The sequence below is a fragment of the Saimiri boliviensis genome, chromosome 8, assembly GCF_048565385.1.
Source record: "Saimiri boliviensis isolate mSaiBol1 chromosome 8, mSaiBol1.pri, whole genome shotgun sequence".
Taxonomy (NCBI): domain Eukaryota; kingdom Metazoa; phylum Chordata; class Mammalia; order Primates; family Cebidae; genus Saimiri; species Saimiri boliviensis.
This window is the reverse complement of record NC_133456.1, coordinates 65,547,825-65,574,584: the sequence shown is the minus strand read 5'-3', so window position 1 is coordinate 65,574,584 and position 26,760 is coordinate 65,547,825. Positions and strand designations below refer to the sequence as shown.

The window sequence follows — 26,760 nt, the reverse complement described above, 5'->3', positions numbered from 1 at the left end:
TATTTTCTTTTACATTATTATTTCATTTAATTTTTCTTGTTTGCTCTTCTAATTCCTCTCAAGTCTGATCTTACTACATGAACAATGAGCAAAAAGGAAAAAAAAAAAAAAAAAAAAAAAAAAAAAAACCAGCCACAAAACCCCTGGGAGCATACTTTTTACCATTAACCAAAGAAGGCAAACAGTGGTACTCTGTTTTATACGGCTAAAGGCCCCCCCCACAGGATCATGGGGTGTCTCTTAGGCTATTCTGAGGTGCAGGATCCAGGAAATAAAGAGACAGTACACAGAAGTACAAAGAAAGCACAGCTGGGCGGGAGGATGGGGGGCGGGGCATGCCACCTATAAGCGGAGACAGGTGAGACCCAGAATGTCCAGAAGCATCTACATGTATTGGGTATAGGTTAGAGGGCAGGGTAGTGAGTGAAGTCATCTTTAAGGATAGTGATAGGGTTGTGAGCAATAAAACAAGGGATCCACCCCCATTAGGTCACCTAGGCTAGGAGGTGGAAAGTGCACAGCAAGGGGTCCACCTCCATTAGGTCATCGAGTCAAGGAGGTGGGCCCTGTGCAGTAAGGGGTCCACCCCCATTAGGTCACTGAGGCATGAAGGTTTATATAAAGGGAAATAACTGAGTAGTAACATTATAAACAGATATTCTTTAAGCCCTAATTCTATAAACTAATATATGATTATATATAAAGGATTATATAAAAGGAAATAACTGAGTAGTAACACTATAAACTGAGATATTCTTAGGCACTAATTGTGCCAGGATTCTGCTTAGCTCTCCTTCCTTGGTGCCTATATGGGGGGTTGCCCACACTGTTTACCATCTCAGTCTCTACCTCTGCTCTATCAGTCTGCATTGGCTAAATGGAAAACTGGTCAATGCAGACAATTAACTAATCATTATTTGTATTTTCTGAGATCACATTTATTTAAAACATGATTTTAAAAGAAAAAAGCTCTTCGGTAGTTTTATCTGTGATATTAATCTCACTGTTCTGGATGCAGTCTGGAAGGTTCTATGGGAACTGAAGGCTGGAACAACTGGCTGTACCCAAGAGTAGCTTTATTTGCTTTCTTTTGAGTGCTGTGCAAATAGCATTTTTCTCAATGGTTCACAATGAGAAAACATGTAGGGAGCACTGTTAAGGCATATGCTAGCAGTAGAGCTTGCAAGGCTAGAATTTCAGATCAGAGTCAGTAAAGTTTTGGAAAATTCAGCACAAAGTTAATACTAATTTCTCAGTGGGTCACTGCATTTAGCAGGTAGAACATTACCAAAGTAGAAAGATGAAGCTAGCAACACAGACACATGGCATCCTCAGCTTTCACATGATCTATATTCCAAAGACAAGTACACTGTTTAAAACAGAGAAACTGTTTTCTTCATAGACAAACTTCATCATTCCAGTAGCCTCTCCTCTTCAAATATGAAAACAATTAAGAGATCTTTATTTTTATTTATCTTTTGATTCATTATGTTATTGATATGATGGATAAAATGAAAATGTCCCCCTTTTTTGATGGAACAGAGCATTACTTACCAATATTCATCCAATAAATGTGTAAAGGTGGGAGGCCTTTGGGAGGATTGCATGGGAGGACAATTGGATCTCCCTCCTCCACTTCAAGAGGGTCAATATTTTCTTTTGGGAATTTTGGAACACCTGGTATAAAAAATCATTTTAATGTGTTATTTTAAAATTAACTTTGACTGTAACAATCAATATCTTAATGCATTTTTTTCTTCAAAATTGAGCAATTTTAATGAATTCTGTGCCACAGATCCTGGTTCTTACACCACCTCTGCAGAGATAAATACTATTAAGAAACTGGTGTGCATCTTTACACAACTTTAAAAATATTTCTGCCTTTTGAAATCCCAGACAATAATGTTTTTGTTATATGACAACAATAAGGCAATAATATACTTGTACATATTTCTCTGAGCAGAGATATAAATCCAGAATCACAGGATTTGCATGCTTTAGCTTTGTCAGATGTGAAATCTTTTTTTACAAACACTGATTTCACTTTGGGCAGTTACATATTCTCTATCTCTTGCTTGATTGGGAAAGCCTTGAATGCGATTGGCAAATATTCCATTCAGAGCATTAACCACACTAAATAAAAAATTCAAAGCCCATATGGAGAAAATGGTAAGAATGCAATGAAAAGCCAAATTTGACCACTTGAAGTTGCAAAAAAGAGCCATCCACATTGAAATTACTCCCAGTAAGTAAAAACTTAAATGAAATGGAATGGATGTAGGAAATAAGACTCGCCAATATTTCAAGCTATTGTTTCCTCCCCACACTGGAATCAATTTCTTAAAAAAGCAATGCAGTTATAGCCAGAATATAAGTCAGAATTGTGCAGAATTTGAAATCTAAAACCAAAGTTTAATATTTGTATGAAAGCATTGATATTTAAAAGGATAATCAAAATGTATTCTGCCTGAACATTATATTGATCCCTTTCAAGTTTTGTTGGGGGAATTGCATTAGAGAATACACAGGCTTTTGTGGAGGAGACAGATGTTAGGAAGGTATTTGTAACAGTCCAGACTTGATGGAATTCATTAGGAGGTATTCTATTTTTATATTTCATTCTTAAATTGTGATTCATAGTCGATTTCCATTGTTCTTAGAAATCTAAAGGTTTACTCATTTACTGTAAAATTTCTTTTTTAGAAGCTTTGTGCTTTCTATATATTTGTTCTACAGCCCTTCAACCCCCACCCATGCCTTAAGTGGTTGAGGGAATTTGCTGACATTTCTCTTATGGATGCACCAGCTGGTTACAGTGAATTGCTTTTTGTCTAAATTCAAGAACCTTTCAAAGCTTAACATTGCAGGGGGCAGTGTGGTTATTACATTGCCTTTGCAATTTCAGAAGGCAGACTTTGGTTCTCTTCACACATTCAGTCATGTGACAGTCCTTTGGTGAATTCCCTCCTGCTCAACTCATTCTATGAGATTTTTTTTAGAAAGTCTCTGGAAACATTTTTCAAATAGCAACCATCTTTGAATCACATTTTTGCTATAGGTAGCATGAAATTTCCCCCAAATGTCAAGAAAGTATGCTTAGTACATTCACTACATTAAGAGCTTGTAGATAAAATATCATGCCAGCAATTTGGTAGTCTCAGCTTTGACTGACAGCAAATGTTATGGAAAACATTTTGGTCGTTTGGAAAGTATACCTTATATACATAAGGCATAGTAATATACAAAATGTTTATGTGCCCAAATCTCCAAATTCAAATCGCTTGTTTAGTTTTATTTGCTTTAACTTAAGCCCAGTAAACACTGGCATTGAAGTTTGTGGTGCTGTTGAGTAGTTGGTGAATCTATTTATACTCAGATACAAGGGGCAGCAGAGGAAGTAAAATACGGATTAGAAAATGGGAAGGGCATGTAACCCACTTCCATAACAAGCAAACTATACAGTGCCTAATATGAATACACAGTTCACTGGATAATATCTATTCTAAAGTAGTTAATTAATAAGACGTATAAATTCCTGATTGGAGAACTGCTCCCTGAGAACATTAAAAAAAAACCTAGCTATTCAAACATACAATACTGCCAGTGAAGCATTATTCATTCTTGCATTAATTAAATCTATATTATACAATTCTAATTCTGAAAATGTAAATTTGTGATTCAACTGGCTTCTAAGGCATCAACAATAAAAAATAAATGACAATTTATTACTCTACCAAAATGTTTATCACATGCCATTAATCTTCAGAACAGTTTTTAACTAAATATGAACTTAATATTGGAAAACAGGGATGTATACTTATACAACAATTAATTTAAGGTTTTAGAAGACATATAAAAGACATTAATTTTGGCAGGATTGTTTTGTGTCTTATCCTTTGACTTTGAAACTATTTACTGAGTTTGATGCCATGATAAAAAGTGAAAATTTTAATATTAACAGATAAATGTGACATTTAATTACTATAACACAACAGAAGACATGAAGACCTTAATTCAAATAAACAGATGACTCCGTTTAAAAATAACTCCAAACAGTGGCATTTACTGTGTTTATCTGTTGATAAACATTAGCATTTTTGAGTTTGGATAACTGTAATACTTTTAAAAGTAAATTAAAAACAATAATTGTTTTTATATATGAGGCAACTACACTCCTGTATCTTGCCAATATATTTCACATGGATACTTTATGACACCAAAACCAAAATCACTTTACTTTGTCTCAAGACTGGACTTGATCCTGAATGGCATCTCTGCAAAGGGATCAGAGTCAACTTGCATGTAACAGTCTACCTAAGCAGAACTTTAAGAATGTTTGGAAATCCCATTATAACCAAGTCTAGATGAGATCAATTTCCTTTCTATATAATGCCACTATTAATCTAGTTGCATCAGCAAAGGAAGCATATCACAGCATCTATCTTTTCAATCTTCTCCAATAGGCTTTCACATTTATTATTCAGTGTCATAGATTTCTAGCAACAACTAACTCCAAGGTTATAAGTGACATTCAAAAATATTCATATCTAGGTTCTTGAAAACTTCCCCAGTTAAAATCTATCATGGAAAACCGTTCCTACAGACAAGTTAGCTGCACATGAGTCTTAAAACCAGAACTACCAAGGCACAACCAACCTGCAAATACAAAATTTGCAGGAGTTCTATGACATTAGGTGCTGTCAATGAGTTTTGAAAACTCATCATCCCAATTATTTCAATGTAATGTACAGAAAAATAACATCTTCATTCCTGAAATTAGAAGACATCTATATGAAAACAGAATTTATATTTATAGGATATTCAAAGGATAAACTAGGTTCTAGCCTAGGCACTAGAAAACTAACTCGTTACAAAGATTCAGACCAATATCTTTAACTTTCTTTATCTCATTTGTTTTCCTTTGGCATCTGAGAATCTTTTGAATTCATCTCTTTGGACTCATCAAATGCCTCACCAGGGTAGAAGCTTCTTAAGGTTAGGGATATAACAAAACCTAAGCTGTTTAATCGCATCATGCCAACATGCTTAATAGTGAAGAATAGTAGTGAAATGGCATCAGGGAAATTTAACTAAATACAATTTGTGCTAACTCACCACTTTGATGAAGAAACCACTGGCATCTAAACCACTACCATGTTACACAACACTACAGATTATCTTTCTCTGGCACTCAAGGAATAAAATGGAGATTTCCTTATATTTTCCTATTTCTAGATGATTCTGGTACTCTGCTATCCAATTATCTTCAACAAAGAAGTTCAATGACTTTTTGCTCATCCATGGGATATGTTACCTGAGTCATCAAAGTATAGGCAACACATGTAGCATCAGGTTATCCATAAACACTGAAGTCAGCTTCTTGGGCCTGAGTCTTGGCTTCATCTCTTTCTATGTGATCTTTGAATCTGCTACTTAATACGTTTCAGTGTCTTTATTCATAAATGGGAAATGTAATAACACCTAACTAATTTGATTCATGTTGAAATGTAAATGTGTCATGTAACTTGATTAAAATAGGACCAAGCACTTAAAAATTACTCAATACATACTGGCTACTCGTTAAATACTTTCACTTTGCATGGTACAGACAAATGCATAAAGACAAGATGGGTAAAGGGACAGAGAATTTTATTCTGCTGCTGCTCCTGATTTTCTCTATAGCCTGCATCTTAACAACTTCTGTGATTTTGTGCAATTATTTGAATTAACTTTTTCAGAGAAGATGGAAAGACAGAGGGAAGGAAATGCTGTGCATTTCGTGTAGAACCTATGATTTGTTTATTAAATTATTTCCCCTTTTTACATCATTGGACGAATCTTTCTATACCAAAAAGCTTTATCTATTTTGACTTGGCACTCTGTTTATAGGACTGGCCTGGTGAGCTTTTGAGTGCTGTACATTTCACTTGAATATGCTTAGCAAATTGCTCACAGTCTGCCATCATTGTCACAAATGCATGCTACTGAGTGCACATACTCTATCACCCCTAACTCCAGTTTCCGTCAGTAAAGAGATTTAATTGATTCCCATCTCCTGCAGAATACCCCATTAATTCACTTAGGACTACAGAGAAATAATACTACCTTTCAGTCTATGAGCTCATAATGAATTCATGCTAAGGAAGGACACCCAATTCAGCTCATTTATTCTAGGCATTCACATACTTTGGTGAATCAGAGTAAAATCCTTGAACTTAATTAAACCTTTAGAATTCAAAGTTGCACTCTTAATTGAACAAATTGATCTGTTTTGGTTGGTTTGCACTTATGAGTAGGAGAACTTAGCATAGATTAGGACACCCAGGTTTCCTGCCTCCCAAATCAGAGTGGTAAAAAGCCAGGCTTTATCTTAAGGAAATTGTCCTGAGGTATCTGAGGAAGTTATATATAACAAATGTAGAAACCTAAAACATGAGTATTTCTAATTAGTTTTCATTAAATTATTATATAGAAGATTGATCCTTGTCTGCTATTTCTTAGACTATTTTAATAATGTGTGCAAATTGCATTGTTATTTTTATTCATTCTTTTATTCTTCAGCTTATCAACTAATAAATCAATCAAATAAAGTATAATATGTATTCTTGTGACAACTATCAGGCGATGTAGAACAGGAACAATATGATAGGCTGGTATTTTTCTCATTTTTAAGGATCCTAATTAATACATATGACAATAGATAGACTATCCCAAACAGTACACAACTAAATGCTTAAAAAACCCCAGGGAATTTGCAGCAGCACTATTTATAATAGCTCAAAATCAAAATAATTCAAATGTTCATCAGCTGATAGGTGGGTTAACAATAAATGGTATCCACATAGTGAAATACTATTCAGCAATATAGAGGAACAAACTACTGATATATGCCACAACATGGATGAACCTCCAAAACATGCTAAATGAAAGAAGACATATGAAAAAGACCATATACATGATTCCATTTATATGAAATGTCCATAAAAGTACATTTAAAGAGGCAGAAAGTCAATTGTGGTTGCCTAAGTCCTGGAGGTAAGAACAGAGAGTGACTGCAAATGGGCACAAGAAATCTTTTTGTGGTAATGGAAATGTTTTCACACTGTATTATAGTAACATTTCACTAAAAAAATTACTAAAAAAGTCACTGGCCAAGCATAGTGGCATGTGCCAATAATCCCAGCTATTTAGGAGGCTGAAGCAGGAAGATCACCTGAGGCCAGCAGGTTGAGACCAGCATGGGCAACATAGCAAGACCCCATCTCTAAGATAAATAAATAAATAAATAGAAAATTATAAAAATCATTAATTATACACTTAAAGCAGGTAAAATTTAGATATGTAAATGATACTTCAAAAAAGTTGTTAATAGCTGGACATGGTGGTACACGCCTGTAGTCCCAGCTACTGGGGAGGCTGAGGTGGGAGGATTGCTAGAGCCTAGGAGGATGAGGTTTCAGTGAGTTGTGTTTGTGCCTCTGCACTCTAGCCTGGGCAACAGAGGAAGATCATGTCTCTAAACAAAAACAAATAAAAAACTTGTTTAAAAACTCCGAAAAAAAAAAAATCTAGGCTGGAATAGGCTAGGAATGCTAAGTGGAGAAATCTGATCTGTGTGCTGAAGGGTGAGTAGTAGTCAACAGCCAAGTTAGAATTATTTATATTATCATTTTAATTTTATTGATAGATAATGAAGGCAAGAAAATAGTTCCCATCCTTTCCCGATCAATCACCATATGCATGCACAGGATGTACATTTCTTGAGGACAGTCTTTGATTTTATTCACTGTTAAATCCAAAATTACTAGAAAGTGGCTGGTGTATTACGGGAGTTTCCGAAAGATTGTTGAATAATTCACTGACAAAATCCCTATGCTACGTCTTGGATAACACATTTAATTAAATAGTTTTTCTTGTATATAAAAGTGGTACATTCTGTTTGTTTAGTTGTTGCTGTTTTTCTTTCACTCTTTCCCTAGAAAACTTAACTGCAATGTTGTTGAAAATACAAAACTGAACATTGTATACAAAGGTTTCTGTTTTTTAACAGGGGATTGGGAAATAGAAACTCTAACATTTAAAACAGGAAGTTTCTATCAATAAATGAGAAGAATCTACTCTCTAGCATTTAAGAGAAGAATCAATTAAAGACTATAGGAAGCTTTAAATTGTCTGTGATTTATAAACTCCTAAGGATTAGCTTGTGTTACTATTCAATATATAGACGGCTGCAGAAAGCTGTCAGATGATGAAGTAATTTCAGGAAAGGCTAGAAATGATGCATAAGAAATCTAATTTATTTTGCTCTTTTCTGCAGCAGCAGCAAAAATAAAGCAAAAAAACCAAAATAAAACAACAACAACAACAGAGCAATTATCCAGTGACATAGCTCAGATCCAACTCCCATCTCATCTCTTAATACAATACTCTCATAGTCTTGTCAGAATTATCCCTTGCATTGTTCATGTCTTCACTTGGTCTGCATAGATAATGAGATTAAAAAAAAGATTTTGAAATCCTTTAATTGCAGAATCTTAAACCAAATTCTGCCGTTCCTTTGTCTGCAATAGATCTAGCTGCTGCCTTTGCCTTTGTGTTTCCATAGCAACAACTAGAATTTAGGTGAGGGATCACCCTCATGACTTGCCTCCTGCAACAGATACTTAATCTGTCTCTTTCTCTAGTCTTAACCTATTTCAGTTAACTATAAAAATAAATTATATAGTTTCACAATTATCAACCACAGTTTTCATGGCAATACTTTCAGATCCAGAATTCACGGACATTTACTAATGAATGTCAATTCAAATCCAAGCTCCTAAGGATAATTTCCAGGTTGACATGTCACTGCTCTGATGCTAAAATATCTCAGTAACTCAGAGATGTCCACTTGAGAGAAATCCATGCTAATATGCTAATTCTGTCAACTGTTTTTATATATGTGAGTGTTTGTTTCTGGGTTGACTATGCTATTCTGATTTGTGTGACCCTGCACAAAGCCATAATGGCTTAATTCCTGAAGTGTGGTGCTGACTCTTGATTTCTGAAAAGAAGTTCCTATGACTTGTTATTCTTTAAGAGTTTCTACTAAATTTTCTCCTTTGTTCCTCAAATATATTTTTGAATCAGCTGGTCACATTTCACAAAGAGAGAAACAAAAAGCAAACTATTGGCAATCTGATTTCAATTCTGTATATCAATCCATTAAGAATGAGCATTTTAATTGTATTGGTTCTTCCAATAAATTGATAGCCTACTTATTTTCATTTATCTAGATCTTTTTTATGTTTTTTAGTAAATATGAATACTTTCACAAAGATTACATACCACTTTTTTGAATTTATTTTCTGCTTTTATATTATTTTCTCCTTTCACTATAGTTTATTCGGTTGCCTTAAATTAGCTCATTGATATTTATCCTAAAATTATGTCACATAATAAGCTAAGATCATCAACTTTCATCCTTTATGCTTTTCTAATATGTCTTTAAAATGATAAAGATCCCTCTAAATAATGCATTTACTTATCGAATATATTTCGATATGTAGAATTTTCACTGTCTTCACTTCAAAATAGATCCTGTCTTTCCTTGTCATTTCTTACTTGACCAAAGACTCACTTAGAAATATATTTAATAACCTTCAAAGATATGCTTTTTAAGTTTTCTATTTATTATTGATTTCTAACTTAATTACATTTTGATATCTTCCTTATAGCCCAATATATCCTCAAATATAACCTTTTACCCTGTGTGTATGAAAAAAATTCATTTTGTGGTTTTAGTTATAATAGTCTATATACATTTTCATTAGCTGGAGCTTGTGATTGGACTCTTTAAATCCCCTGTGTGGTTACTGATATTTTTCTCTGCTTGAGTTAGCAAATAATGAAAAGGATACGTTCACATCTCCTTATTATGGTAAATTTGTCTATTTCTCTTTATAGTTCCATTTTGGCTTCATGTATTTTAATATTATATACATCTAGCAAATTAATCTTCATGATGGCTTTAAAAAATAAAGTCTATTTTGACTGATATTAATACAGCCATACTTATCTTTCCTTTGGAAAACATTTATCTGGGATACTTTTTCCATCTTTTTCACTTCAACAATTCTGTATTTTTATGGTTTTGATAAATGTACTGTAAAAAGTTTATAGCTTTTTTTTTAAACTCAGAGCATTCATTCTATTTACTTTTATCTTTGATTTGTGATACATTTGAATTTATTTTTGTATCTTTTTCTTTCTTTTCTTACTTTTTCTTTTTCTCTACTTTCTTTTTTCTCCTCCTCCCATCAACCACATAGTGTGATACAATTTTTTTCCTCTAATTTTAGTGTAAATATTCTATTAATTTTAAGATGTACACTTTATTTCTGAGTCTAAAATTGATCTACATTCTCTCCTCTAGAATTATATAAGGATATTAGAACAATTTAAATACAATGCCCTCTCTGCACTTTTGGGTTAAAGATTCTTTATCGTTTGTTTTTCTGAAGTTTATGGACATTCTGCACCCTCACAATCAACTGTTCATATTTTGCAAGGCTTAGAACTTTCTTCATTCTTGTCTAGGGCTCTAAAAGAAGAAATTGCTGAATAGAAGCTAGCTGACAGTTTTAGACTACAATTTGCCCTATAAAGCCTTTGGCTAAAACTGTGTCATGGTGGATATCTTAAGAACAGGGGAAAACATGATCAAATATAAAAGGTAGTCATGGATATCCCATGAACATTGGCCAAATATGCTACCAATAAAGTAAGCTACTTTGGGGGACAATTACTGATAAATACACACCTATATAAGAGCAAAATGTCTTACAGTTTTACATCATTTTTATTTATGGTTAACGTATTATTGATGGTAGGTGGGACTCTGCAACTTGCTTTCCCCATCTAACAAAACATGAGTGGGAGTTGCCTGTGTAACTTCTTCTCAGAAGCATTTAAGAGCCAGTATACAGTTTTTCATGCTCCTGTCCCAGACTCTTTGACCAAAATGGCAGGTTTCACATGAGGCAACCACAGAATGATGATGTTTCCATTAGCTGAGATCAGTAAGAAGGCTACATAGATAACAGTTGCCCTGAAGAGTTGCCAGGCCCATAGAAAATTGCTTTATCAAAAAATAAATTTGTGTTTACAGAGGGGTTTTGTGATTATCTATTACTTCGTGGAATTTAGCTGAATTTAACTAATGATGTGTTTAATTTTCATCGTATGAGGCAAAGCAGATACTATATTTTTCCACGTTAGATAAAAGGTTACTGAAACAAAGCAAAATTATGTTGCTTTCTAAGGTCATCCAATTTTAAGTGTCAAGACCTGAAGGAAAATTTTCCTTATAAATGAAATATAAGATACATATAAGTTGATTTAATTAAGAATTGCTTTAGTTCATCGGAACCCAATATAACTCCTATTTAATACATCACTAAAACATTTGTAAAATGAAATTCCTGTTATCTTACTTACTTGGAACTATAAATTCTATTTCTTCTGACATAGCAATTCCCAGTTTATTAGAAGCAAAGCAGCGATATTTCCCTTGAAAGTGAGATATGTGCCCCTCATTTGGGATCCTGAATGTTCCTGAACTGTTAGATGTAATTATCCGAGGGTCAGTGAAATAAAAAGGGTTGTCATCCTTAGTCCACGTAAACCTAAAAAATAAAACTAAACTTAATAATCCTGAAAAATAATAACATATTTTTACAGTATTTATTCACAACTGCATAAAAATGACAAAACTAAGACACTTTATGGACTATAACAGGATATAAATAAGGGTCTCAGAAGAATCTGAGAAATATTACTATCCATAAAATAACTTGACAAATGAGAGGATTAAAATGGAAAGTAGCTTTTGCTTTCTTTAATTAAAAAAATTTTTTTTCAATTAGAAAGGTAATGCAGTATTATTATTATTATGGAAATTACAAGAAACATATATAATTTCTGTTCATGTAAATACGTATATGTGTAAGGAACTCAATCCAAATCCCAAAACACACAAGCCCAGTATTATTACACTTGATAATATTTCCTATTAGTATTTTTAGAATTTTGTCACATATTTGAGACCACACTGAATATATAATTTGACCAATTGAATTTTTCCATTATTGTAATGATACTAAAGTCAATTTTCACAGCTAGGTTATCTTCTGTCATATAGTTACTACTTTAGTTACTTATAACCATTTTGATGTTTTTCCTTTTATGAAAATATTGTAAGAAACAACTCGATATGTTTATTCTTCGTACTTGTCCAAATATTTCTTTATGCCAATTCCTTAGAAATGAGATCAATAAATAAATAATTAAAAGCTTTTTATGGTATTTGATAAACATCGCAAAATTACATTCTAGAAAGAAAATGTGCACAAATTCCCACCCCAGTATACTAGAGTGTCAGTTCTATGACAATGACATTAAAAAGTCTCTTTAAATCTTTATCAGTCTGACAGACAAATAATGACTTCTCAGTTAGATTGTATTCAGCATCGTACACTAGAATTACCCATGTAAATTTGGGTATATTTCAGGACACCATATTCTTAGACTAATCTAAGTAATTATTCTCCCAACAGGAATAACAAACCTTCATGAACAAGTATTTTCATTAGGAGTAGGCCTGCCCAGCCACCCTCCTGACTTATTTTACTTCTCTCTGTGTGTTTTATATTTCACTGGTGACAAGTGTATAGTATTATCTTTTGACATAATAATTCAGTTAATTAATGTTAACATATCATTATATTCATCAATATATTTATATTGCCTGAATAAATTATCCTATATTCCTTTGTAATTCTATCCATATTTACATGTATTGTTTGAATATATTCCATTTTATTAAATACAGAAATAATTATAATTTGGCATATTAATGGGTCACTAATAATGATTATGAAATTATCAAGCAATAATAATAGTCATGTTACAATTAAAAACCAGCAATTTCATTAAATATGTGTATTCTTAATGAATATAATATAATCATGCAGATTAATAAAAGTAGGTAGGTTTGCTTTCCACTTTAGAATCACATAGAATTTTAATACTGGGAATTCTTCCCATAGCTTCTCCCTTCTCACTTCCAATAAATCCACATATTTTCCTCCTCACACAGAAGGCATTTTGAAAAGCTCATCAGTGATTACAATCACCTAGAATAACAATTATTTAATTACAAAATAAAATAATACCAGATAGTAGTATATCATGCAAATGGTATTCTGCCACCTGAGATGACAATATTTCTAAGACAACTTAAAAAAATCAAGTAACAACCTATTCACACAATAAGATGTTTAAATTTAAAGACATACAATTATAAATATGTATGAAATGATATTTACAAATGTGTTAATTTTGACTTAATAAGTGCTACATTTCACTAAGTAGAATAAAAAATCTTCTTGTTTTTAGCTGTCTTTTTTATTTGTAGATTAAGGAATTGTTGAGTATTTCTGCTGTACCAAAGACTACTCTAAATATTTTGTATAAGACCTCTTAGTTTATGGTCAAAATATATTCAACTGGCAGAAGAACGTATGTAAAATAACCAAACTTTATTTTTGTTTGCATGGATATTATTTTTTTGTAAACCCTTAGCTTCAAACATGTGTAGATTTACAGTCTAACAAGTTTTATGATGGTAAAAGTAAAGAACAGTGCACATTTAAAGAATCATTTAATTTGAAAGAATACTCACGTTGGTTCTGGATTCCCTTTAGCTTCACATTCAATTTGAAAATACTCATCAAAGGGAAAGGCAACTTGGACTTTTGACTGTTTTATGATTGTTGGAACCTGTTGAACTAAATATTAAAATATGTACTTAAAAACACACACTCTTCAAACACTGGGCAAAGTTAATTTATAGCGGAAACACTTTAAACCGTACACTGGTAAGTGAAAGGATGATACAAAAGTGAAAATAATAGACTAAATCTCACTCTCTCTTTGCAACATGTACTTACTTCTAAGGAATACACTTCACTGCTATCATTTCATATTTTCATATGTGTTCATTCTATTTAAACCCAGAATAATGTAACCATTTTTAAAGCAGAAGAAAAGTTGCTATGTCATCACAACTTTTAAATATCTATTACTAAAATTATTGGTTTCAATTGATATTAGCATGCATATGTATTTTTACTTAGTTTAGTCACTTTGAAAGTTCTTTTTTTAGTTTTCCATGTTTCTATAAACATATTATAATTAATTTATCACTTTTATATTATTTCTTCTTACTGGTATGCTATAATATTTAATAATTCTATTACTGGACATTAAATTATTATTCATTTTTTTCTTTCCAGGTAGCATATTTCAATAGGCATTTTGAGTAAATACATTTTTCCTTTATTAAATTAATGATTTACAATAAATTTTCAGGCATGGACACAAATGGTAATGACTGTAGGTAAATGTAAATATTATTTCATCACAGAATATATACACAAATAACAAAAATAGAGTGGTTCTTCATACTTTTGCCACCACTGAATGCTAGCATTTTAAAATAATAAAAATAGTTTATAATTTATTACAAAGGAAAATATAAACTCTCTATTCTCTTTATTTTAATTTTCATTTTTTTTTTAATAAATGTTTTTTCATGGGCTTGTTTAGTGTTTATCTTTTATTTATAAGTTTTCATTTTATAAATTTTTCTCACTTACCTATTGGGAGTTTGTGTTGTTTTGCTTCATTTCCTTAGAGAATTCAATCAACTGATAACCATTATTATAAAATAATGGCTAATGCATAATGTGTCCTTTTGTTTTTAATAGATTCTTTTTTTTTTTTTTTAAGGCAGGGTCTTATTCTATAGCTAGGTTGGAGCGTTAATGGATTCTTCATATTTAAATATCCTCTCATCTTGTGACAAACTCTGTTAGTGTTTGATAAGTTAAATAATCTATGAGACAAATACAATTTTAACAATTTTTAAATTATATTTTAAGTTCTGGGGCTCATGTGCAGATTGTGCAGGTTGGTTACATAGGTATACATGTGCCATGGTGGGTTGCTGCATCCATTCCCCTGTCATCTACATTAGGTATTTCTCCTAACGTTATCCTTTCCCAACCCCCCCACCCCCTGCTATGCCTCCTCTAGCCCCCATGCAGCCAACAAACATATGAAAAAATGCTCATCATCACTGGTCATTAGAGAAATGCAAATCAAAACCACATTGACGAATACAATTTTAAAAAGTAGGGAGTGGGTCACACTTGGTGCTTCACACCTGTAATCCCAACATTTTGGAAGACTGAGGTGGGAGGATCGCTTAGGTCCAGGACTTCAAGAGCAACTTGGGTAACATAGGGAGACCCTTGTCTTTACAAAAAATTTAAAAATTAGCTGGACTAATTTCGAACCCAGGAGGTTGAGGCTGTTGTGAGCTGTGATTGAGCCACTGCACTTGAGTCTGGGTGGCAGAGACTCTTTCACAAAAGTTAAAAAAAAAAAAAAAAGTAGAAACTGACTTTGCCTGTCACCTAGTAGAGCGACGAGATTACATTTCTGAGAATTGCAACTATAAAATAGATTTACTAATGCTGGAAATACAATTTGGATTAAGTTTTGGAATAAAACACAGATCATGATGTGTGTAAAGATTACTGCTGATGAGCACCCAATAGTTTTCAAAAGGAGACATCCAAGTTTTAGTATAGTTCTTAGAATCTCTAATAAAAGGATGGATTGGTTCATAAGGAAATGTGAACTGTTCAGCAGCAGGGACCTAAGTTTGGCAAATAAAGCACGAGAAAAGCAATTTGCAGACAGACATAGAGCCTAACTTACATAAGTACTATTCTACAGTAGAGTCTCAAATGGGACCTTAAAACCTGTGACACTGGATGAGGCCTTGAACCACTCTCTGCTTTCTCATTGGTAGTATTAAGGATTTAGCCTAGATAAATTGTTCTCAAATTTGTTGGTCTCAGGACTCTTTTGCATTCTTACAAATTACAAGACATCTCTAGGAGCTTTTGTTCATGTGGACTATAGCTAACTATATTTACTATAATAGGAATAAAAACTGAAAAAGTCTTTCAAAATATTATGAATTTATTTAAAATAATTCTGTGTTAAAATAAAATACATACTTTATGAAAACCATTAAATATAATGGGAAGAGTGGCATAATTTTATGTTATTTCAAATCTTATGTTATTTTTTTTTTTCTGAATTATTTGAGTTGGGGTCTCACTTCCTCGTCCAGGCTGGAGTACAGTGGCAGGATCATTGCTCACTGCAGCCTAGAAATCCCAAGCTTAAGTAATCCTCCCACCTCAGCCTTCTGAGTAGATAGAACTGCAGGCAAGCACCATCGTGCCCAGTTCTCTGTAATTTCTTGAGAAGACAGATGGATTCTTGTATCTGCTTTTGCATTCCATCTGTTGCAATATTGATTTGTTCAAAGATACAAAGAAAATTCAGCCTTACACAGATAATGTACTTAAAAAATGATGGGAAATTTTATAGACCTTTCTGATATTCTTTTTAGATAGAACAGCAAAACTCAACAAGTGGTAGTTTTTTAAATGTTCATTGCAATATGGAATCTAAAACCTATCAATCAACTTTTCATTATTCTGTAACATTAAGCCATTTACTTTTTTAAACTCACGAATGAGTTTGTTACATCATGCAGTTTTCATTTGGAAAAATATTGGTTTACTGTTTTGTGTCTTCCAAATATTGAGGTACTTCATTATAGAATATCAAAAATTGACCCTCCTTAGTATTGTCACTCATCTAATCAGTAATATTAAATGTCAGGAAGCTCTCAAGCTTACAGTGGACAATGTATGTCCTCTACAATTCTAATTTTTTCTTGCACTCACATTTTATCAATGACAATACATATAGTCAGTTGTTTATCTTGAAGTGAACGGGTTCACTTGGTTCTCTTTCAAAATATCTGACCTATATCTGAGCAACCATAATTTGTCAGTCACAACTTTAAAGTAAAGATGGTGTCCAGCTAGGAACTCAAGCAATAATGCAATCAAGAAATAGAGGTCATGATAATACTTTGATACATAGCAAAATTATTTTATATCTACTTCCCAGTTCATTACAATATTAGAATGTATGTATTCCAGAGTAGAGAATTAATAACATTCATAAATTTTAAGTGCTTCAACAATTATAATCTTAAGCAAAACTGTTTTTGTTTTGCTTTGCTTTGAGAATTTTTAACTTTGAGTATTTGGACATTAAGTATCATGACTATCAGAGTGTGATGCTAATGCCAGGCTGGAATGTAGTGGCATGATCATGGCTCACTGCAGACTCAAACTCTGGAACTCAAATGATCCTACTGCCTCAGCTTCCCAAGTAGCTGAGACTACAGGTGTGAGCCACTACACCCAGCTCATTTTTTTTAAAGTTTTTATTTTAGAGATGATGTCTGATTACATTGTCCAAGCTGGTCTTGGACTCCTGATCTCAAGCCTCCAAAGCACTGTAATTACAGGCATGAGCCACCACGCCCAGTCCCTATTAATTTTGTGTCATCAGAGCCAATGACAACACAGTGAAAATGAAAAAATGGCATCTTAGGTTTATTGTTAAAACAGTTTGATCTCACAGACCATCTGGATGTATCTCTGGGACCCCAAGAATTGTGCAAACCACATTTTGAGCATTGACAGCCAGCCTAGAATAAAAACTAAATGTCTTTCCAAATTCTAATTTTTTTCTATTTTAAAAAATTTTTCACTCTTGTCTATAAATCTGATGAGTTTCACTAACTTACCGATATTAGTTCAAGTTCAGTGTTTATCAACTAGATATTCATAAATCAACATGCAAGATATCTGTATTTTCATCCACATTTATTTTGTTTCTGATTACTATTATTTCTGTGTAGGGCAGGACTTGAGCTTATTGCAAATTCATGTGATTTAAATTTTATTGCAGTTATAAATGGTGAGGGATGATACACAATGGCCACAGTCCCTTAGATATCAGCTAGTAACTTGTGAACAACGTGTTTATTAGAACATTATTCTTTCCTAAATTTGCTAAGGTTGTAAAGGCTCAGCAATAACTAATTATTTGGGGAAACGGAGCTAATAACCTTTGGGTGTTTATAAGAATATATATTCTACATTATAAATCCTTTCCTCTATAATTAAGCCGATTATAGCGATGCCAAACTCCTTGACATTCAAATTGGATACCTGCCTTAGTTGCATTTCCTTGTGAGTGCTCTAGAGCCCTGAAATAAGTGAATAATATTCAGATGTTCTGAAAACATGTCATTAATATTTTATAACAATTGTTGTCTAAGGACATTACAGCATGAAAATGCATAAGTAACGGAGACAACCAGAATAAAAATGTGTGCCAGGAATTAATACAAAATTTCACATCCTTCATCACTGACAAAGTGAGAAATGATGAAGAATAAATACGTATGCCTGAGATTATGGTCAGGATTCTGAATCAGGAATCTTAGTGGCATCTTTGTTGCTATTGGGGAGACAATGTGAAATTATTAACCTTTTCCTACAGGATCACCAAGAGGCTTGCTCTTAACTTGCTACTGCATACTCAAACCAAAAGAATTCACTAAAGATGAAGGTATTTTAGCCTCCTGACCAGAATTTCTACAAAAAGATTGGTCAGTGATGAAATATAATATAGAATGTAGGCTGAAAGATTTAAGCCAATTGTAAAGCAAGCTTTAAGTCTATGTATTTGCAGGTCAGGTAAATAGAATTTCTTAAATGGAAATATCAAACAGAGCTTACTTATCTGTTAGGAACAATAGAGAAGGGATTTTCTACCTAGGGGGATGGAACTATAATTGCGGTGCTTTCCACAGTGTATAATATAAAATAGCTACATCAAGTAATTTAAGGTGGCCCTTAGAATAGTTTTTAAATACATTATAGGTAGTCAGAGAGGTATGCCCATTTCTATTCACATTCAGTCTTTCTGAATACTTCAAAAGCAAAGTTATAGTTCAGTGTTAACACTTTTCTAACATTTATTAAATTTTATAAGGTCAAGACTATTTCTTTAGAATTCAGAAGATCCACAAATATCATCTGAAATGCTAAGGTATTAATAACCCATACCTCTAATATAATAACTACCCAAATTATATACAGAAAAGACGATAGAGATTATTCCTGAACTATATGGATAAAAATGTCTTACTAACCTCTCAAGGGTCTTTTAGATCCCATATGCATGTAATACAAGAAACACTTACAAGATCCCGACATGACAGACTTAATATACTATTATATAAATTCTATTGCAGATTTTTTTAGTTTTGATTTGTTTTAGAGACAAAGTCTCACTATATTGCCCAGGTTGAATAGACATGCAATGTCTATTCACAGGTGTGATCACTGAACACTGTAGTCTTGAACTCCTGGGTTCAGGCAATCCTCCTGCCTCAGACTCCTAAATAGCTGGGACTACAGGCATGTGTCACCATGTCCTGCTGATGCTTATGTACTTTAAAAAAAACACTATTTATTACCATGACTTGTTCAAACTGATTTATAATGGTTAAAAATCTGCATACATGTTACCAACATGTGTTAAAATATTTATTTATATATTTCCATGATACTACTGTCTAACCTCTTAACATGAATTCATGCTATATAATGCTCTAGATTTTGAGAGTTGATATCATCTTATACTTTTACTTGTAAAATGGCTTATTATTTTGGTAATTCATTGTTTTCATTCTTAAATATAATCATTTTGAAAAATAATACAAAGTTTATCAAATTCCTTTTTGTCATAATTGGTTGAATGCCAGTAATTTCTGAATCTTGATTAACTTTTTATAAGTATATAAAATTAACTTTTTTTTAAGTATATAAAAGTTAAGTTGTTGGTGATATTGCAGATAATCCTAGACATACGGAAAAATACTACCCTATCTACAGGTTATATTTCTTGTTATGTTCTAAGTTTGTATAAGGAACTAAAAGCTTGGGCTTCAAAATAAATACAGCAGTCATGTATCAGCCACCCACAAAATGAAAAAAAAAATAGATATAAACTGTGATGACAGATTGCTGGAGAATATATAGAAACATGGTAGAAAAGTCATCCTCAATCCATAAGTGTTCTACTTAAAAGTCAAAATGCAAATATAAAATTCCATTAATAGGCATTGAATTCTATCACTTTACCTGAGGGTGGTATTTCAATTGCTGTTGAGAATTTTAACAGGAAGAAAATTAGAGATATGATTACTCCTCTTCTAGGTAAAAGTGTTTCCATTGCTCTTCAGGAAGGAGACAACCCAGAAAGAATGAAAATCTTAATGTCTCCTCTTACTGTTGGTTTAAAGCTGAGAGTTTAGTTAACCTGGAAATGAAAAAAACAAACAGAATAAGGCATTAGTTCATAAACTCTAAAATGTCAACATAAGAGAAATTAAATACACTTTTCTTTTGGTTTGGAACTTTGTTTCTTCTTTTTAAAACTGTTCTCTAATAACTTCACATGAATAAAATTAGTTTCTCCTCTTCATATGTGAAACAAAGGACAGTGAATATATACTCTGTTGAAAACCATAAAGTATTCCAATAAATCATATTTGTAAGTCAGAGGAAGTTTTACTTGGAAGGTATAATATTACGCATATGAGTGGTTTTTCTTTTTTATTCTCAGTTGTTATTTTAGTTTCCAGAGATACTTGTGCAGGTTTGTTACATACGTAAATTGAGTGCCACTGAGGCTTGGTGTATACATGATTTCATCACTCAGGTAATGAGCATAGCACCCGATAGGTAGTTTTTCAATCCTCACTCCTTCTCAATCCCCTCCATCTAGTAGTCCCCAGTGTCCATTATTCCCATCTTTATGTCCACATGTATTCAATGTTTAGCTTCCACTTCAAAATGAGAACATCCAGTATTTGGTTTTCTGGTTCTTTGTTAATTTGCTTAGAATAATGATCTCCAGGTATATCCATGTTACTGCAAAGGACACAATTTTGTTCTTTTTATGGTTGTGTAGTATTTCATGGTGTATATGACTAATGAGTGTTAATGACTAAGAGAATAACTTCATTTAGTTAATTTTATTTAAAAGGTGTTTTTTTCACACTATTCTTTATATTAGATATCTACTCCCATTTGAGTCATTATTAAGGATCATAAATATACATCGCTGATTTTTCTGGTGAAATAAATTTGCGTCTTCAAAGTTTTCACACTAATATAAGACAGATAGTTCCAGCAAGACAGAGGAAAGAAAAAATAAAGAACAAATAAAGATCAGCCATTTTAACTGAAATTTACAAATATGAGTTTGGTTCAAGCTGAAGACAAAGGCATAAGAGGCTTCTCATTTAAACAGAATATTTATTCATTCAAAAGTTTACAGAAATAGAATAAGAATTAAGGTTTTAATTTTCTTTTACAATTTCATTTTTTTCTGAAACATTATGATAATAGATGTCTAAACATTGTTTATGCATTGTCTATCATGTTTCTTGAAAGCGATAATATAACAATTTGCTTCAAAATGAGATAATTAGCCTTTCAGGTGTGTAATTTTGTTTTGTTTTCTAAAAATCAATTACTCTTTTTGTTCACAAGAGATTATGGTCCTGAATCTTTTGTATATATGTACAGATTGGTAAAATTTAAAGTAGTAACTAATGGCTGCTGTTTTATTTTATAATTTTAGGACTCTTAAGAGACAGCAATCCCATTTATGTTTGACTTTGAGAACAAAATTTAATCATAATAGAAAACACTACCTTTCACCCTCCAAAAATGTTGTGAATCTTTGTCCTGAATTAGAGTAATGTCATTTCTCTACTCTGCCTGACCTCAATTGACCCATCTATAAAATGGGAATTGGAAAAAATTATCCTTGTGTGCTTTAGAATATTTTCTAATGACAAATAACTTACACTGGTAATTTAACTCATACTGGTAAATTTAACACATATTTTCAAATGTGTCACTATGTTAATTGATACTACTTTTCTGATGAAAAGCATTATCCTAATCAACAAAGTAAAACATGGAAAAATGGTTTCATTATAAAAAGTAGAACACTGACTTAACTACAAAAACTGAGTCCTACATATTTGTACAAAGTTGGGAGACATTAAATCATGTAGCTATTATTATGAAAATGTTGAGGAAACTATCAATGCCCTGTTTTTTGAATTTTCTTTTTCCTGTTTTTTCCTGAAACAGTCTGGTAATAGTCATCTAAATTCATTGTTTATTATATATCAGTCTTTACTTGCAATTTAGTTATTGTTTAATATTCAGTTCCATTAATATTCAACACTGATTGCTTTAAGGTTATCTAGTATATGAGTTTAATGAGTTGCTTTTTGTTTGTATCAAGACTTTCAAAAGTATAATGCTACTAGGAGATTGTATTTCCAGATTAATATTTTACATCAGCTCACCCTGAAATAGGGAACAAGAATAACTAGATAGATAAATAAGTGAGAACAGTCTCAATTCCTATCAAGCTCCTGATTTAGGGCAGCAAGTTCAATGGTCTCTAATTGTTAAAGTAAAGTAGCTTCTAGATACTAATTATTCAGTGATGGTGATCTGATTTTTTGAATTTTAATAGTCTTAAGTTCATGGTCTTGACCCAAGAAATTCTCTCCCATAAAAGGATGCCACAGTGAACCCCTGCCTTAAAATAAGACTATATATTGAGATATAACAAATATTGATAACATCATCACTTTCTAGAATATGAATAATAACTAATTCTACATATGACCTTACCTCCTGTAGGAATTAGCTTCAATTTACCTGAAATTTGTATGTTCACAGGACATAACATAAAAATTATTAGAAGTTTAAATGTGTTGACCCCTTGCAAGCAAGACACCATTAGCTGATGATGAAAGCTCTGAAATAGCTTACAGATTGAAAAGGGAAAGTCAGTCTTAACTTCATTGTCAGAATTAATAAAGGGTATGTTATTTAGGAATTCCATTTTGCAGCATTAAGATAGCAATAAAATTATATTCCTATTTATCTTTTTTTTCTTGAAAGAATAGCATTTAATGCCTCATGCTGGACCTCAAAGATAACAGTAATTGTTGAAACTCAGGAAGAAGCTGGCACTAAGACAAGAACTTTAAAAAAAATTTTTACTTTTTATAAGTACACGGTATCTATAGCATACATGAGATATTTTGATACAGGCATACAATGTGTAATAATTACATCTGGGTAATTGGTGTATACATCACCTGAAGTATTTATCATTTCTTTGTATTATAAGCATTCCATTTATACTCTTACTACAATATTTTTGAAGTATTAGTCACATGAAACTGATGTCTGATTGCTTATATTAACAATATCAATTCAGATCCACAAAGAAATCAATTAATTTTTACGAATCTTGATAAACTGAGTTAAATCTTCCTACTATCTTAGCTCATCCTTAGGAAAAAAAAAAACATCCCTGCTAATCACTTCAAAAAAAAATTTTAGGTTGGTGAAAAAATTATTGCTTTTGCCATCAAAAGCCACAATAACTTGCACCAGCTTAATAGATCTCTTAGTGTCACATCATACTGATATAGGAGTTAAGAAGAAATGACTTAGGCAGATAGTGAGGGTAGTAGAGTCCTTGGTAAGGTTTTCCTTTTCAATGAAAAGCAGCACCCAAATCATTTTCTCACAAAAAGCAGCCTGTAAAATCGAGCTGTCGACATAGACCCTGGCAGTTCTTCCAATCATGTTAAAAAATGGGGCTCCATCTTCCCTTCACTTTGCCAGCCACTATGTACAGTAAGTACCAGACAAGATGGCACCAGTCAACTGGAAAGCCTATTCACATAATAAGATTAAGGTAGGGTTGACAGCCTTTTCTGCATGCTGTGTAAACATCATACCTGATCAAATCAATTTGTGGGCCCTACGTAAATCAGACATCACCTCCTCAAGCCTGACTTAAAATATGGTGCACCTGCAGCATGCCAATGTTTTCCTCTGGGAAGAACTCTCTCTCACTAGAAAGATAGCTGTTTTCCTTCTCTTTCTTTTGCCTATTAAACCTCCACTCCTAAACTCGTTGAGTGTGTCCATGTTCTAAATCTTCTTGGCATGAGACAACGAACTCCAGGTGTTTACCCCAGACAATGAAGTTGCTTCACTACAGTAGAAACTTCCTGACTCCCTATGCTTCTCCAATATGACTAGTGGGATAAGAATTAAGAATGTACTGATTTCAAGATACTAGTTTAACATGGACAGGCATGCATACCTCCTAGGGCTACTTCCAACACAACAAAAAGAAAATAAAGTTCTTTTCCTCTTCAAAACAAAAGCCTCTAACATATATACATCATGAGTATTACAGTGTGACCACATAGATCCCGCTGATGTTTTTAAGAGTGCTTCATGGTGGCAAATCTAGAAACAACTTGCTCCCTTAATTTAAATTCATAGTCTTTCTTGAGAAATGGAAAAGAGAGATGATTAAGTCTTTATGCATTCTACTTGGCCTCCCCTGTAAGTGCAAAGCTACTGCAACCTGCCGACTGGTCACGTGACAAAGCGATGTGTAGTGATAGACCATCGGAAAGTTAGTATAACCAGGGTCCAAAGCCACCATTACCAGGTGGCCTTGGGCAGTTTACCCAACCTTCTCACTTATCTCTATAAACTGGTGTAATAGTTGCTGCTATATGGCACACTTATGAGATTTGAGTGAGGTAATGTATCATTAGCACAGGAAAATAAATAAAACTTGCTAATACTAGTGACAGTGATGATCATTGTGTTGATAGTAGTAATGAAGATACAGTCTCTACTAATAATATTCTGATCCGAGGATCGCGGTTAACTTAATGGATTCTATTAGTTTTACAAAGTCATAACAACTTAGAAAATAAAGGCATATTCTCTAAAGTATGTAGTGGTGACATGATATTAATTAATTTAAAATAATCTCCCCAAGGTGGGAGAGTGTGGTAGACTGACTGCAAAAACTTCTTTAATTCTCTTCCCCTCCTTGTAGTCATACACTCTGTAATATGACTTTACAGCTCCTCCCAAGAAGCTATTTCCTCCCTTCTTGAATCTGGCAGGCTTTTAACCCTAGAATGAGTTCTAGTCTAGGCCTCAAGAAGCCTTGTACCCTTTTATTCTTTCTCTCTGTCTCTGAAAACTCTGCACAGCTATTAGAAGAACAAGACTGGACTACCATGTTGGAAGATAAGAGACACTTTGCCCATCATCCCCATCATCTTGGCCAACAGCCAGTCAGCCACTAAATGTATACTGGGCAGCCATCCTAGATGAGACTGCCCTAGATAAACTGTTAGCAGAACATGATGCCAGAACCAGCTGGTCAGCCTCAGTCAAGACTGGCTAAGTTCAGCAGAATCTCCCAAAGAAACAGTAGACTTAGAAACAATAATAAATGTTTCCTTTATTGAATCAGTGTTTTGGGATGGTTTTCAAGGTAGAAATAGCTAATTTAGGTGGAAGAGATAGAATAAACAAATTGATGCAATAATGAATATTGTTGAAGCCGACATATATATGTGTGTGTGTGTGTGTGTGTGTGTGTGTGTGTGTGTGTGCTTGTGTATGTGTATGTGTGTGTGCATATATATATGGAGAGAAAGAGAGAGAATGGGGGGAGGTTATGCTAATCTTTCTATTTGGGGGTGCATTTTAACATTTCCCTAATAGAAACATTTTTAATGTTTATTCAGTTTTTTGAAATTAGAAATCAGCTTAAAATATTTCAAAAGCAATAAGGAGATTGTTTAGCAAAAGGTAGACAAAGTCTTAAGAATGCCTACTGGCATACATCTAAAACAAAAATAAAAAACAAACAGAAAAAAAGACTTTCTTAAAGCTACCATAATGTCTGCACCTCTTCTGTTGGAACAAGATGAGAAAATGTGGGGTTTCTTCAAATGTCACTATGTATGTTCTGTATATTTAGTATAAGCAACTAACGTGACTCAATGCTTTTTCTTTCTTAGTTTAAGAGTTTGGAAAGTTATAGCCCACCTAAAGGAAATACATGCCCATTTTATGGTACATACTTATTTAAATTTTGGTGGCTGTTAGTATACACATTGCCTCTACATTTTTCTTTTATGTTTTGATCCTTAATTCGTCAACTTTGCATTATGTTTCCATTGGAGACTGTTTAAATTCCATTAATAAAGTATAAAAAGGCAACAATGCATAAAAATGGTTAAGATTAAATTCTCACTTTGGACAGTAATAGATCATTTCACCATTATAAACTGAACACTAAAACAAATTATTTTAAAATGACTTTAAAGATTCAAGGCTATTTTTAACGCATTCTGAATAATAATCATTCCCTAATGATCACTTGTTTTTTTTCACCGAACAGTAATGGTGTCATGTTTACACAAAACCTTTGGCACTATGGTTCTCTAATGGCTCTAATGAATAGTAAATGCTTCAATTTTCCTTTTTGAAAATAATATTATTCAAATTTATATAGTGGAATTTAAAAAAGAGTTTTCTATTTTATCTTTTTAGAGGAAAATAGAATCTGACTAATGTAATAAATGGACAAAAAGCGGCTTAGAAAGGCAGCTGGTTTGACATAGCACATTTTATTTTAGTGATTTTTAAAAATCCTTGACATTTTTTTTCTCAGTAATTATTCACAAACAGTTTCAGGTCAAATTTCCAAAAAAGAAAATGTAAAAAGGCAAATTCAAAGAACAAAAGGCGACTCTTATGATCA

The 26,760-nt window shown here is 32.7% G+C and overlaps 1 protein-coding gene across 10 annotated transcripts in view; it reads right to left on the bottom strand.

Annotated features, from left to right (window-relative positions):
• Positions 1 to 26,760, bottom strand: part of CHL1 (cell adhesion molecule L1 like) — a 199,479-nt gene that overhangs the window by 64,535 nt on the left and 108,184 nt on the right. For all 10 annotated transcript variants that reach the window (XM_039477594.2, XM_039477596.2, XM_074404566.1 and 7 more), the window contains 4 exons: positions 20,202 to 20,379; positions 13,724 to 13,829; positions 11,479 to 11,666; positions 1,555 to 1,677 (listed from right to left, as the gene is read on the bottom strand). In XM_039477594.2, the coding sequence (XP_039333528.1) occupies positions 1,555 to 1,677; positions 11,479 to 11,666; positions 13,724 to 13,829; positions 20,202 to 20,292 (508 nt within the window). In that variant the 5' untranslated portion in view covers positions 20,293 to 20,379. The remainder of the gene's footprint in view (positions 1 to 1,554; positions 1,678 to 11,478; positions 11,667 to 13,723; positions 13,830 to 20,201; positions 20,380 to 26,760) is intronic.